The sequence below is a fragment of the Ylistrum balloti genome, unplaced genomic scaffold, assembly GCF_031769215.1.
Source record: "Ylistrum balloti isolate Yb309-2 unplaced genomic scaffold, AGI_CSIRO_Ybal_v1 Utg369650, whole genome shotgun sequence".
In the NCBI taxonomy this organism is placed as follows: Eukaryota; Metazoa; Mollusca; class Bivalvia; order Pectinida; family Pectinidae; genus Ylistrum; species Ylistrum balloti.
Genome location: NW_026781906.1, coordinates 173,954 through 189,005, shown reverse-complemented (window position 1 = coordinate 189,005; position 15,052 = coordinate 173,954). Strand labels below are relative to the sequence as shown.

General features: G+C 34.0%; 1 protein-coding gene across 1 annotated transcript; it reads left to right on the top strand.

Annotated features, from left to right (window-relative positions):
• The first annotated feature begins 3,234 nt into the window (after positions 1–3,234).
• Positions 3,235–11,545, top strand: LOC132556551 (excitatory amino acid transporter 1-like). Its single transcript, XM_060220964.1, has 8 exons — positions 3,235–3,677; positions 4,123–4,165; positions 4,296–4,359; positions 4,986–5,172; positions 7,376–7,609; positions 9,274–9,468; positions 9,728–9,862; positions 11,386–11,545. The coding sequence occupies exons 1-8, from the start codon at positions 3,235–3,237 to the stop codon at positions 11,543–11,545; spliced, it is 1,461 nt and encodes a 486-aa protein (XP_060076947.1).
• The last annotated feature ends 3,507 nt before the right edge of the window (positions 11,546–15,052 follow it).

Genomic DNA, 15,052 nt, shown 5'->3' with positions numbered 1-15,052 from the left:
CGTGAAGAAGTCTTATTTTTTAATTTGTGTATTTTTTTGTGAATGATACAGTGGGTGAATCATCCAGGCGAAGATTGCATTGATATGTTGTAAATGTTTGTATAAAATACAAGCAGGCGGAAAGCCACTGCTTAGAATAAATACATTATGAAAAAATTATGAATTTCACTACAACAATTATGTATATGCTATATATGTCTACCATTTGAATCAGTTGAATCGTGCTTGTTTATATAAATTTTATTGTACAATAAATTTTTGATATAAACAAACTATCGTTATGTTTGTTATTGCAGCTGTACCATAGGATGATTTTTGTTACTAGACACGACCATCAACAAACCAAATCTGTTTTATTTACTATGTTTTCAGTCCGATAAGAAACACCTGTTTTGGGCAACTGAGAATGATATAACCATATCTAAACATCATATCCGAAGCTGCATGCATAATGACAATAACTCCCTTACAACGCGAATTAAATCAAACGTTACAACAAGTTATATCAGGCCCACTCTGTGAATAATAGAATATATTGATATATAAAAGTGAGTTATCGATTCCAGCTCTGTTAATTTTTCCTCTTTGGTGTACAAATTTCTGTGAAAGTGATCCCTGTATCCAGATACAGAACAATTCTTCAATATCTCAAATATAATATGTTGTAACCGATGGTCAAGCAAGCAGAAGAGGCTTTCGGTGGGGTATCTGAAGATAAAGATGGATGCGAGATTTTATCCACAGCTTTACAAGAACATCACGAAGTGAATTGAATAAAAGTCTTAGTAACTGTGATAAAGTGATGTTTAAGCAGGATTTATGTGGTATTTATAGTGAATCAAACTACGGTCTAGCGCACATAGGGCAGTCTTTGTACAAAACGATCTTACACCAGAACAATGTTCAGAGCAAAACGTGACATTAACAATGCAGATGGAAAATTACTAGAAGACATCCTCATCATCTTCTCGTGTGTTGAAGGTGTTACAGTGCTACAGGCAACGATACAGGTACAAAGACGAAATGAATAACGTTAGTGACTTAAACATTCACCGTAAGAATGGCCTGGTAACATCGTCAGCAGGCATGATAATATCAAAAGCTCACTTGAAGCAATAGTAGAATGTGAGTGGGATCGGTCAGACGTATCTGTGTTCATTGACTTAATAATGCATGTTTCTGGTATCGATCAAACATTAATCCCTGTTTTTATACAGGTTTCAAGTTAAAAGTTTTAATTGATCAAGAATTTGGCAACTAAACTTAAGATACAATACACTATAGTCTGTTAAACCATATTTTTTCTGTTAATTTTTTATGCGCATAAAGGAAGTAAGATCACTTTTGCATTCTGCATCCTTTGAACATTTCATGGCAAAATTGAAGGCACAAGTGAAGTGATTTGATTGGTTCAAGGGGAATACCTGACCAATTATAGGGTGATACGCCCCTTTTGAAGATTACAAAGGAGCGACAGCATCAAAGCCATTACAATATACCGTTATGCGACCTCGAGATTCGTTTGATGTATATCAAAAAAATCAAACTAGTGTGTTATTCTCGTCCACAAGAAGCGACAGCTTCAAAGCTATTACAATATACCTTTGTGTGACCTCGAGATTCGTTTGATGTACATACTGATGAGTCTTTGTAATACTTTGATGTTTTTATTTGATTTGTTATTATAGAAACACGGCTTAGTCGAACCATCGAATAAGTCGAATATTTCATTTGGTCCGGTCGACATTTTCTTATCCATGTATCGTTTTGTGATCGACTACATGGAGATGACTTGAAATTTCTGAGGAAAAAAAACTTTGTGTTGGCGTTTGTGCGATTTCATGTTAAATTAATTGTAAAAATAGGTTTTTGTGTTACTGTTATCGTTTTACTATACAAAACTAATTTTGGTTATTAGAACACGATTAGAAAAGGTAAGTTGAAAGAATTTGGTTATAAATGTAATTAATTTCTTCCAGGATGGGCATTAGAGGACACAACTGAGTAAGCGTCACGAAGTTATTGTTTACTGAAATATTGAAACCAGTTTTATGTAACACCCACTTTGTAACATATATCACCTTCTAAACCCCAGGTTGGACATTGGAGGACAAAACTGAGTAAGCGTCACGAAGTTATTGTTTACTGAAATATTGAAACCAGTTTTATGTAACACCCACTTTGTAACATATATCACTTTCTAAACCCCAGGTTGGACATTGGAGGACAAAACTGAGTAAGCGTCACGAAGTTATTTTTTACTGAAATATTGAAACCAGTTTTATGTAACACCCACTTTGTAACATATATCACCTTCAAACCCCGATGGCACAAACATAAAATGAACTGATGGAAAGTAGACAATCTACTGATATTAATGTCTGGAAACATTTTACTGTCGGATATAAAAATGTAAATAAAGGAAAAAAAATTAAGATAAAAGATATATCTCTCTTACAAAGCTTTACATCCCTCTGGAACTAGGATTAAATTGTTTTAAAAATAGTTTTAAATATTCCATGTATTCTGTTAGATCCATGGTTTTATTACCGATTGTTTATAAAACTGTGTATATTCCAAATTCTGTACTACCCTCGACCGACACCGGAAAGGAAACATCGAATACAAGTATGTATGCTTTCTGTTTATGAGGTTAAGTGAATATTCTTTCTGCTGTTATTTACCAGTAAGTAATAATTGAAAAATCTAAATTTCTATAAGTGTAAACCTTTGTAGATTTAATGCGAGAGTGTTAGCGTCTTTTTAAAATTGTATTTTCATTATTTGGAAGGAATGTTATATAAGCATGTGATGTTTATTTTAAATCTAATGAAACGTTCCTGTATTACATCTGGTGACAGTGATATTTGAAAAAAATATTAAGGTCATAAAACTTTTCTTTTTACGTATTTTTCATAGATTTCATAGATTGATTTTGTTGCATACCTTGTTCTCATTTGAGAACGTGACACTACTAACTTGGATTGACCAATATGTAAATGGCAGATGTCGTCAATGAAGTAGAAGACGCTTACTCTCTTGTGGCCTTATTCTCTTTGTACTTTTTCATGAGTCTTCTTGTAGATCGTTTGTTCTTATTTTCACTTAGCCTTTTTATTGTATTTGACTTTGGATTATGATCATGTTGACAGATTATTAGTATTTTCTTGTTCTTTATTTTTCAGCTTCTTTTGATATCATATTCTCAACACACAGATTTGTTGTTCCCTTTCGATGGCGAAACTTCATCCATCACACTGTCGTGGCCACTCCGTTATAAAGATAATACGGAGTAACTTGTTAGTTATACTTATGCTGATGGCAATGCTAATTGGAATCGGTCTCGGCTGTTTGATAAGAACCTGCTGTGCACCATTGGACAATAGAACCATTGTATATCTGAAGTTCCCAGGAGACATTATGCTTAACACACTTCGGATGGTATCTGTGCCTCTTGTCGTCTCCAGTATCATTTCGTCTCTAGCCTCGCTCTCGATGAGGACTTCCGGTAGTATTGGACTGAAGGCACTAGTGTACTATCTACTTACCACGGTATGTGCCGTTATTACTGGTACTTTGGGCATTGTAATGATCTCTGACAGAAAATCAATTGCAGAAGAAGCGACAGAGATAGCTAATGACATTCACCAATTAGATTCATTTTTGGATATGATGAGGTAATTTAAATAATATTAATTATCCTAGAGTTTGCTTGAAGTTTACTGAACAATGGCATTTGATCCAAGCAATATAACGAGGCATAAGAGTATTTAACGATAGCAAAACTGAATTAAGATTATAACTTGCGGTTGACCTAGTTATCAGCATTCATGTCTAAAATTAATCTTTTATGAACCTGTGATATTTTTTTTAAAATACAACAAGGAACGTGTTCGAGACCTACTGTTTTGACTTAATCTTTCAAAATACCGTTTTCACACTTTTTATCATTTAATCATTTTTTATCATGTCACGCCGACTTCCAAAACATACCATTGCATTAACTAATCCAAGTGTTTACTCGTTAATTTTTAATATCACTTTCAAAAATTGGTCTTTTAAATCTTGATAATTGCCATGGTATATCTCTATTTAGACAATATATATTATTTTCTTTTTCAGAAATGCTTTTCCGGATAATCTGGTGAAAGCGACATTTTCAAAGGTAACTTTTTCTATCGTTCCGATGAATATATATTTCATATCGCACAGCTGAGACCAAATGTAAAAATGCTTTAATGACAAACTTATTGTTAGAACATTGCGAATGTAATTTTTGGCTCATTGAATTTCAGAAACAGTCGTTATTGTCTACTGTAGATGTCTATGATGAAGATATATCTGGAAGAAATACGTCAAGTAAGTAATATTTTATTCTATACTCCCTTACAAACTTTCATCGTTATTTTTCCCTCGCAGAAATATCACAAGAAAATCACTTTCTAACAAATGATTGAGAAATCTAAATTCTGACCTGCAGAAATATTTACTCTCTAAATGCCTTCTTGTAATAAATGTATCTCAAAGAATACAAAATATGTTAATCATTTCATTTGGAACACATTTTTAACAATCATATTTTTTATGTCATTACTACAGCATACTCCTGAAGTGTGGCGTTACCTTTTGTTCCATTGTTTTTATCCACTCCTTGTTATAACTTTTAGATATCTGGTCATGTTTGTAAGGTACATTGCACCTCTTTAATGAATCATGTTCTATCATGTTTATTTCTTGCTGTTTGCAGTAATGCTGTAATTGGCTATAGACATTCACTAATGGTGCCCATTTGTCAAGTAAAATCAAACTTTATTGATTTACAACTATTTTGCCAATATCTGATACAGCGTATTTTACTGTAATATTGAGACCATAACGAAACAGACATCAAAAACATTATGACGAAAATATCTATCCACAGACATCACGTCGCCTGTTTAATACTAATTAGTCAAGTTGTCATTTCATATTTTGTTTTATTCTAGGTAACATGACGACCAAGGAAACCTTAAAAATCACATCTGTTTCTGGAACCAACATGCTTGGATTAATCGTGGTCTCCATCTTTATCGGATGTCTTTTGTCTAAAATGGAAGCAAAGGGCAAACCTCTAGTAGACTTCTTCCAAAGTATTTACCAGGTCATGATGCGGTTGATACTGATATTTCTTTGGTAATCAAAATATTGATATTTCTGCAACACTACCCCGATATCAGTATCAAATATTATTATATAGGTTTAATTTGTTTTATAATGATGCGTCATATGACTTGTGATACAATAATAGTAAAAATGGCGTGAAGGATGTCTTTTTTGTAAAAATTCAGTTCAAATCGTTATATAGATAAAACAAAACTATGTTGGCTTCTCACACGGACAATTCATTACAGTTGACTAAAGGATAGCCATCACAACTCCCTTATGAAAGAATAAAACAACACATGTCAGTAAGCAATCTTATTGATAATTGGAATCAAGATGCACATTGACATACTGTTTTCTAAACTGAAAGAATTTCTTCCAAGAAATAAATAGTTGTGAACTATTCTGAATCGTATTTCATGAACAAAAATCATCCAAATCAACGAGGGAATATACGATGGACGAAATCCGAGTTTTCGGTTGACAATATTTTCCTCGACCTAGGTGGTAAGATCTTCCAACCGACCATTAGCAAATCTATAGGTCTACATGTTCTTTTGGTTGACTTTTGTGTTTTGATACGAGGCTGCATTTATCGACTTCTTTATCACAATAAGTCACAAAGACCTTGGGAAGGCCTCCATTTTCACTTTCAAACGTATTGCTGACGTCTTTTCCTTGAAAAACAGGATATTCACTGGCCTCGTCTATTGAATAGATCCGCCAGATTTGGAAATCAATGACACGACAGACTGTTATATATCAGCCTCAAATCTCGATTTTTTTTCTACAATAAAACCAACATGAACATTTTTCCAACAAGCTGTTTGATGCGCTTGGTAATTTTGATATCCATTTTATGACTGTTCCATTTCTGGATAGCAACATTCCTGAACCTTCATCCTATGATGTTTACGAGTTGCAGTTGATTCGATGGTTTTAGTGCAAGGTGTAGTTAATTGAAAGGGGATCAGATTGATGAAAATAGTTGGGAAGTTTTTCATCATTGTGATCATATTTAAAGTATTCTTTTTTCTGTGTGCGATATGAAGCTGAACGTGTTTGGTCGCTAGTTAGTCTGTTGGTTCCGTTTTCGAATACCATATTCTCATTTGAGACCATGGCATTACTTACTTAGATTGTGCAAAAGTCCATTACACTAACAACATCGTTTTGAAAGATACAAACACAATATGGTTACAGAATAGCGAGGTCTAAACATGAGAGTAAAGGACAGAGATTCATGAAAACAAAACAAGGAAAAATTAGACAAAGTAAGTATGAGAATTTCTTGAAATGTAGGTTGATGAAGGCAGACTTCGATAGATATCAGTTGATGAAAATTTTGAGAGATGAAGGTTGTTGGTGACTTCCAGAGATGGCCGTTGCTGGATGGATATCATGGAATGTGAAATATCTATCACATACTATTGACAAAAGTAAATAAGACCAGAGGACCAAGAAGGATGTCAGTAGCATGTGAATTTTCCATTTCTAGATAGGAATAACCCTTTGTATCTGTCGTAGGTCTGTAACACGTCACATTCCAGGTAATATTCATAGACTTATGATGCATATCAAGATTTCGACACAGGATTTGAAGAGATGGAGATTGATTAAGATTTGGGGAGATGGTAATAGGTGAGGACTATGAAAGATGATTGCCGATGAGGATTTCGTGAAAATTAATGAAAACTTCGTTATCTGGCGGTTGTGAGAGAGCATCGAAAAGTGGGCCTTGACGATGACGCATATGTAAAACTAACTTTTATATCGAACTGTCCAATACTTCCGTCAAGTGTGCGGTAGATATCGTATACAGAAGTTTGTGTACATTTGTTGGCACTTGAGCTTCATTTAAATCGGTTCCTGTGAAGTTAAGATTCAATGAAAGAATGAAGGTCTCTTTTGTATCATTTACCGAAAATCCGAAAAAAAACACGATTTTTAGTGCATTTTTCGTGTTAGGAATCATTGGATTGTGTGGTATAGTGTCGTACTTATCACATATACTTAGTTCTTTTTGCGGAGGATGGACCAAATGGATGTCTTATATCCTACATGTCAATCCTTGGTAGCATGGTCCATTTCTATTCATTCCAAAGCAAAGTTCCTTTCAATTGTTCATAAGTATATTGATGTATATACTCCAGTTAATGTAAGAGGTACAATATTTTGATATTCATACACCGCAAGAATCTCCTTTTGTGTTTAATCATTGATGAAATTTCAGGTTTACTCCGATCGGACTGACATTTCTGATAGCTGTGGCTGTAGTACAGATAGACAGACCATCGGAAACCCTTCAAGAGTTTGCCGTGTTTATCTCAGCAGTTGTGTTTTGTTTCCTGCTTCACGGCTTTGGTACAGTGTCGATCCTGTATTTTATCGTGACAAGAAAAAATCCATATGTTTTCTTACGAAACATGTCAAAGGCACTTCTAACAGCATTTGGATCGACTTCAAGGTACATGTATACATTCAACGGATAAGTTCCTATCAACACCTTAATATCACACACACACACACACACACACACACACACACACACACACACATATATATATATATATATATATATATATAAGGTAATTCAAATCATGGTTGATATTTTAAGACACAAAACTAGTGTCAAAATAGTACTAGAAAATGGTCCTAATTGAAAGAAATTAAGAAATGTTTTTTACTATGTATATGCGTCATAGTCTTGGTCAACCACGTGAGAACATCATTGTAAATAGTGGCACACATGTAGTAAAACAGTTATTCAGAATCAATCATTTAAATAGAACTATGTGGCAAGTCCTCGGAAATTTATTTTCGAATTTTATTTCATGTAGTTTGGCTGTGTCACAATCTGGCGTATAGAGCCAGTGTATGTGGAACGTATCGAATATTTCGAAAAATTGTTTATACGCACAACTTTTCAGCGTATGAGGTCGATTTTCGGTTAATGACCGTTAGAGTAACGTGAGCCTAGCGTACCGTCAGCGTATGAGTAGCGTAAGAGTAGCGCACGCATAGCGTATGTGAGCGTATGTGAGCGTATGTGATGTGATGTGTATTTGAGTTAGACGTATACCGACGTATGTGATGTGATGTGTATTTGAGTTAGACGTATACCGACGTATGAGTACTGTATATCTGCATACCTCCGACGTATGAGAGACGTATGCGGAACGTCAGTCTAACGTATGAGGAGTGTACACAGCGAGGGTATAAAAGGTGGCAGCGCGCGACTTTTGTCATTTCGCCAGTAGACTTCAAGCTGTCAAGATGCCAAAAGCTGGTTCTCTCTTAATTTTGAAAATGAAACTGTAAAGTTTAACGATAACAACGTTAGCTAAAACTGACCATCAAAATATCAGAAGATATGAGAAACAAGACAGAGCATTGATTAAAATGTCGTTTAATTACGTAGACCTTAAAGGTTCTTTACGGTTATTTACGTGATCTGCAATAAAAGAAACAAAATATTATAATTGCGGCAATCCAAAATGTTGTTGAAAGAATATCTTAAATTTTTATTTTATATCAAATCTAGCAGTAAATTGACGAAACCAAAAAACCGTATTATTTTGTTAACTTGTATAACACGTTAGCCATCAGTTGAGTACGTTAGACTGTCGTAAGAACTACCAGCATAACGTTAACCATTCGTTAGACACACGTCAGACACGCGTTCATTGAGGAGCGTAAAATTCATACGCTGAAATTTTTTGTGCATGTTCAAAAAATATTTTGGCCGTCAGCGTACATTAGCGTACACCGACGTTCCCCGGCGTACTAGAAACGTATTCCAGTGTACCCCTAGCGTGTTTCAGCGTATGTCAGCGTATGCCCACAAAGTCCATACGTTCCTTATACGCTAGAATGTGACAGCGCCTTTAGCTACATACTTATAAGCGATATGCAGTAATCTTTATGTATGATCTCTGCTTGTTTTGATTTTATCGTTCAAGTGATAAAGATTGACTATTCTCAGTGCATGTCTATCCGAGCACTGTCTATTTCTTTTTTCGTGTTTTGTGAACAATAAATATAACACCATGTATTTTCAGTAATATAACTGCCCTATTTGTGAATTAGCGAACAGGTGTATTTAAGTATGATATCTGGAATATATTATAGTGCAGCAGCTCTGCCCTTCACAATGGATTGTCTAATAAACAAGAACAGGGTCAACAGTCGTGTCGTTAACTTCATTGCTCCGATAGGGGCCACAATCAACATGGACGGAATAGCACTTTACATTCCAATGCTGACCATTTTCATTTCCCACCGAATAGGGTTGAGCTTGGATCCTGCACGTTATGTTATAATTGGGTAAGGCAATTTAACAGAATATATTTTATTCTGACTCTACTTGAATGACGACACGAATCTTTTAAGAAAACTAAAATCTTTTATATGGATGCAAATCATTCAGTCTATTCTAAGAAAGGGATAAATTTGTTGCGTGAAACTATAAGTAAAACAACATCCTTACTTTGTTTTCATTTCGACGGATATATAAAGAAAACGTACATATGAATTCTAATGAATGGACGAACCACAACGAGATTTCTTTATGTTGCAATGGAAGGTTGTCAGCTATTGGAGTATCTATAGGAGCCGCAGGTATTCCGGGAGCGGGACTAATGTACATGACAGTAGCCGCCATCGCTGTTGGTCTTCCTCCAGACCAAGTTCTCATCACTGCTCCGTTTGATTGGATATTGTAAGTAGAACAGGTGGCGAAAACACAACAAAAACATGGAACCATTTTGTGAACATTATTAGGTACAGACTATAGGTGTTAAATTGCGATATTCATTTTGTCAAAAAGTTTAGTGCTAATCAATTATAGTTTCGTTGTATCCATAGAACCACATTTTATAATATCGACAATAGACGTGGTATGACGACACTTCAAAGAAAAGCGATAGTACAATTTGGTGAATAAGGAATACTATTCTACAACAAAATGTAATATTCACGGTTGTCATGTTTTATTTTATTTTTTTTTAGAAAATGATTTGTGGTAAAAAAAGCACAATTAATAAATGAGTGTACAAAGGCATATTCTCATAATTTTTCACAATGGCGACTAACGTAGATAGAATTCAATTTGCCTTGAAAAAATTATGCGGAGACTTCTGACAAAGTATTAGGAGAATAAAAGACTAGATGAAATTAATGTAATTTCAAGCAAAGCGATATGAAATAAAAGGCATTTCTATGTTATAATTGTATTTAGAATGTCACCCTGTCTACCCCGGTGTTTATTAAAGATTGAGGGGGGACTTTCTAACTATTGGTTGCGATTGTGAACATGTTTGTATTTACAAGATATCAAAATGTTCACAATCATCATAACATCTCTCTTAAAACGCCAATTACAATGACCGTGTATATCTCATAGACTTGATCTTTTCAAACCATCATGCAATATACACGTAGAAATAATATCAATATTCTTGTAATATTGATTCCTATTATACTCATCATCAATTATCTACTAGTATTCAATATATATGAAACATTTACAAATTGTTAAAGAAAGGTAACTCCAGGAAGCTTGGATTGAAACTTTTTATACTGTATATTTTGACAAGTAAAACAACAAATGTTGTTCGCCACCGTCTTATTACTTTATAAATATGCATGGCCTTGATCGCGAGCCAGAAAGCAGATGACATTTTAACATAATTTCGGAACTAGAAATCGTGCTTTCGTAAAGTGGAAGAGATAAAAAAATAAAAAGAGTATTAAACTATGCTTAGAGAGTTAAACCTTTTAAAAAAGATCATTCAGAATCTTTGCAATACTGGCTCTTTCATTGGATTTTAGATAATCAAGAGCGTAGCTAGCGCAACAGTAATGTGTAAGCCCAGGCGAGGGGTCTGAATTTCATGATTTCAAACATGTTTTGAATCGTTTTCTGAGACAGTTTTTTTTTATTTATTTAACTACCAACTTCAATTCCTGATTTTTATTTTGTAAATTTGTCCGACATACTCTATGTACGGATTTTTTTATGTGTAAGCGCGGGCTTTTTCTTTCTATGGAAGCTACATCCCTGATAATGTATATTCGGCAGGTAAACCTCGTACAATGTCCCATGCTAGAGATTATCTAATTCATTCAAGATGTACTCAGATCAGGTGTTGTTTAGTCGCTTTGGCATTTAACATAAAAATCAGGACTGTTATATATTTTGTATGAATAATAAATCTAATTAAATCTACGTTTTTAATGCAGTGCACAATTTCGGACAATGATCAACGTCTCTGGAGATTCATTTGGGGCCGGCATCGTCGAACATTTAAGCTATTCCTTACTGACACATAACAAAGCAGATACGGTGAATGAAACTGAAGAGATGTTTGAGGTCGAGGAGGAAGAAACTAATTTAGTTTGATAAAGGACTATTTTATGGTGCTTTTCTTTGTTTTCTTTGTTGACAAATAATAAGCATATGTTTTCATTGTGTCAGGAATAGAAAATTAAGTATACAATGTGACATGTTTCATGTTTTAGAGTGTGATATTACTCAGTACCAGTTGGATACAATTTGATTTCATAAAAGTTACTTGCTTACACCATGCTGAGCTTGTTAAATGATATTGTATGTGTGTCATGAGATGTGTAGAATTATTTCTGTTTATTTTGTTTTATTTAAGGTGACCGTGCATAATAGTTAGATGCGAACAAACTCTTCCCAAATGTTCTAAACTCATGGGAGCATTATTATTAGAGTCAGTATCATCAACACCACATATGTTGCAGTTGAGAGTAGAAGACATTGGATATGATATATAAAAGAGTCCCAAATGTTGTGTTTGTTAATAAGGTGTTTGTAAGATACGTCTTTATAAAGGGGACGTTTTAGGTCGCCGTAGTGATCCAATTGAGAAATATTCTATATCTTTGTGTGACATGAAGCTTGACGTTTTTGATGCTCGTTAGCTTGCCTGTTGATTCCGTTGTTGGATACCTTGTTCTCATTTCAGAACGTGACATTATTTTACTTAGATTGACCACGTTTACATGGCGGGTGTCGTCGATTAAGCAGAAGACGCGTACTCTTCTGGAACACTTAGTCTTATTCTCATTGTATTGTGTTTAGGAATATCCGTGTAAATCTTTCTTTTGTTCATAGTTTGCCCTAGTTTTATGGAATTTGAGTTTGATATATGAATATGATGTCATGTTGGTATTTTCGTGATGTTTTCTGTACGGGTTATGTAAGCTCTTTATAAGTAAATAAGTGTTTATAGTTGTATTCAGTTGTTTTTTCGTGCATTATTTTGTAGTTGAATGCAATTGGCAATAATCAAATACGTTAGCAATTTATGGAAATAAATCATGAAGATGTCTAAATATAAAAAAAAAAAATAAGAAAACATGCATGCATTCTTGTTCTTCTGATGCTTAGCAACAACATACAATGTATCTATATATTTCAATAATGTATATAAACGAATTGAATAATATATACTTCAGTATAACAGAATATAAAACAGTGTATTAGTTCAAACAAAGTATTGATATAATGTAAAACAGTTAAAACGATTTAGCTTCTGTTTTTATGACAGTATGAACATTATCTAATACCACTTGAACTTTTTGTTTGTTTGTTTGTTTGTTTGTTTCATATGTTCCCGAGGCTTATTGACTTTGAGTTTGAATTATGATGATGTTGACATGTTGGTATTTTCCTGGTTTTAAGATTACGAATTTCAGCTAGTATCTGTACACTTCACAACCTAAGTCGTGCATACTACCCCAGTTCATAAGACTTATATCCAAATGTCATTGCATTTACCCGGAGTATGAGTTATGTTTCACGGCAGCCCGGGACAGGTACACACCGCATGTTATGTCAAATGATTCCATGGCAAATTAAAATGTCTTATTTAGTGTTTCCAATGTAAATGTAGAGCTTGCTGGTCAGTAAGGTGACGTCAGATAAGTGTAGAAAAACGCCTTTCTTGCCTCTTATCGCCGCTGTGTTTTGGGTTTACGCTTTGCGTGTAGCTATATCCGCTGTACCGATGATAGACGGCGTAGACGTCATAAAATAAACACATTATGTATCACATTGATTTGAATTTGCAGTAAGACGCTCCGGGGAGCAGTTAATCTATGTGGAAATGCCTTGCTCGCACGAGAGGATTCAAATCACGTTAACAGGAACGACATGGGAAAAGAAACAGCTGGATTTAAATTATATGCACGGACAGTAATAAGGCATTTGATTATGATAACACATTAACGATGTCATCATATCTTTTATTTTGGGTTGCACGTAAAGACCATTGACGTAAACAGTTTGTCTGACGGGGTTTGAAAGGCGAATATCATCTTAACTCTGTCTATTATTAATATCGACGAAATGCTGAATTGATTTGTAACCTAATAACATGTAAAATACTGACTGCCGTAAAAGTTAACAAATTCTTAATCAAACTCAGAGTCCTGAATAAAAGCCTATGATATGACCGAGTAGCATTGTAATGAAAAAAACTTCATATCCTCGATAATCCAGTGGTTACGATCACTTTCGCTCTCTCCATCCCTGAAATATGTCATGTCAAAATTGAACGTTCTATGAGAAAATACTTTGTGGACAGGACTAATGAATTAATTTGAAACTTTGACGAATCCTGAGGTCGCATAACGGTATATGGTAATGGCTTTGAAGTTCTGTGTCGCTTCTTTGTGATCTTCAAAAGTAGTGTATCAGTCTGTGATTGGTCATTTTTTCTCTTGGAACCAATCAAAGTACTTCGTTTGTGTCTTCAGTTTTGTCACATGTTCGAAGGGTGCAGAGAGTGAAAATGATCGTAACCTCTGGAATATCAAGGATAGTTCCAGAGGTGCAGGGAGTGAAAATGATCGTAGCCCCTGGAGTTTCGAGGATGAATACTTTACTGGTTTTCACTCAATTTCTTTACAGAGGACAACATCAGTCATGATATCGCAATACGTATCCCAACAGTGACAAATCACAAGTTATTACAAGAAATAAATACGTATAATGTCGATGTGATGAGATATTTTAAATATATTATTGTTATAACATAACTTCAAACCAATTGTACACACAATAAACAAAGAAGTATAAAAGTCCAATATTCTACTAAAAATAATGGTATTTAAGAATCCTACAGAAGTTTTAAATTTTAAGGAACTCTAAACAGTATAGGCTTTATTGTTACTCTTTATTGATCTGTTATGGCGATTAACCGAAAACTGTACAATATGTGTAAGACATGATAGATCGAGACCTGCCTGGATCTTGATTTGTTCTCTTTTATACATATTTACAGATTTAAACTTATCTATAACTTGAAAGCATGGACCTCATTTGTATTAAAGATATACACGTATACAAATATATATATATAGTGAAAATGTGATGAATTCTCCGTGCCCAGCAAAAATATAAAAGATTAAAAGACTGGAAAACACGATTAATGACGTCACAATTGTATTTATGTACATTATGTAAAACATCTGAAGAAGAAATGAAAGCGCTTATGTTTTACAGTTCATTGTGTTTTCCAGTCTTTTAATTATATATATATAACAATATGTATATATAAAAATATGGAAAATATAATACGTTATAACGGATATGCTTTTAACATACATTTTTGATTAGGTTCAGTATTGATAAGCACAAACACAAAACATAAGTTTCATCAATCATTTTAAATGTTTCTGGTTACGAAATAAAAATATTGCCCAAAGCATATATTCCATGTGATTATATAGTTATATATATGGATAGATCTATTCTAATGGGATCGAGTCTTCAACTAAAACTTGAACATTCCATAATAAGGTTTTTACGAACGCTGTATCAAATATACTTAAATGCGTTGACGGGGATTAAAGAACGTTAAATTTTAGGTTTTAT

Excerpts from the sequence above, each read along its gene's own strand:
- LOC132556551 (XM_060220964.1), top strand. The coding sequence starts at position 3,235 with ATGGCGAAACTTCATCCATCACACTGTCGTGGCCACTCCGTTATAAAG. Across the intron at positions 4,360-4,985 it reads ATCTGGAAGAAATACGTCAA|GTAACATGACGACCAAGGAA; the intron begins GTAAGTAATATT and ends GTTTTATTCTAG. Across the intron at positions 7,610-9,273 it reads GCATTTGGATCGACTTCAAG|TGCAGCAGCTCTGCCCTTCA; the intron begins GTACATGTATAC and ends AATATATTATAG.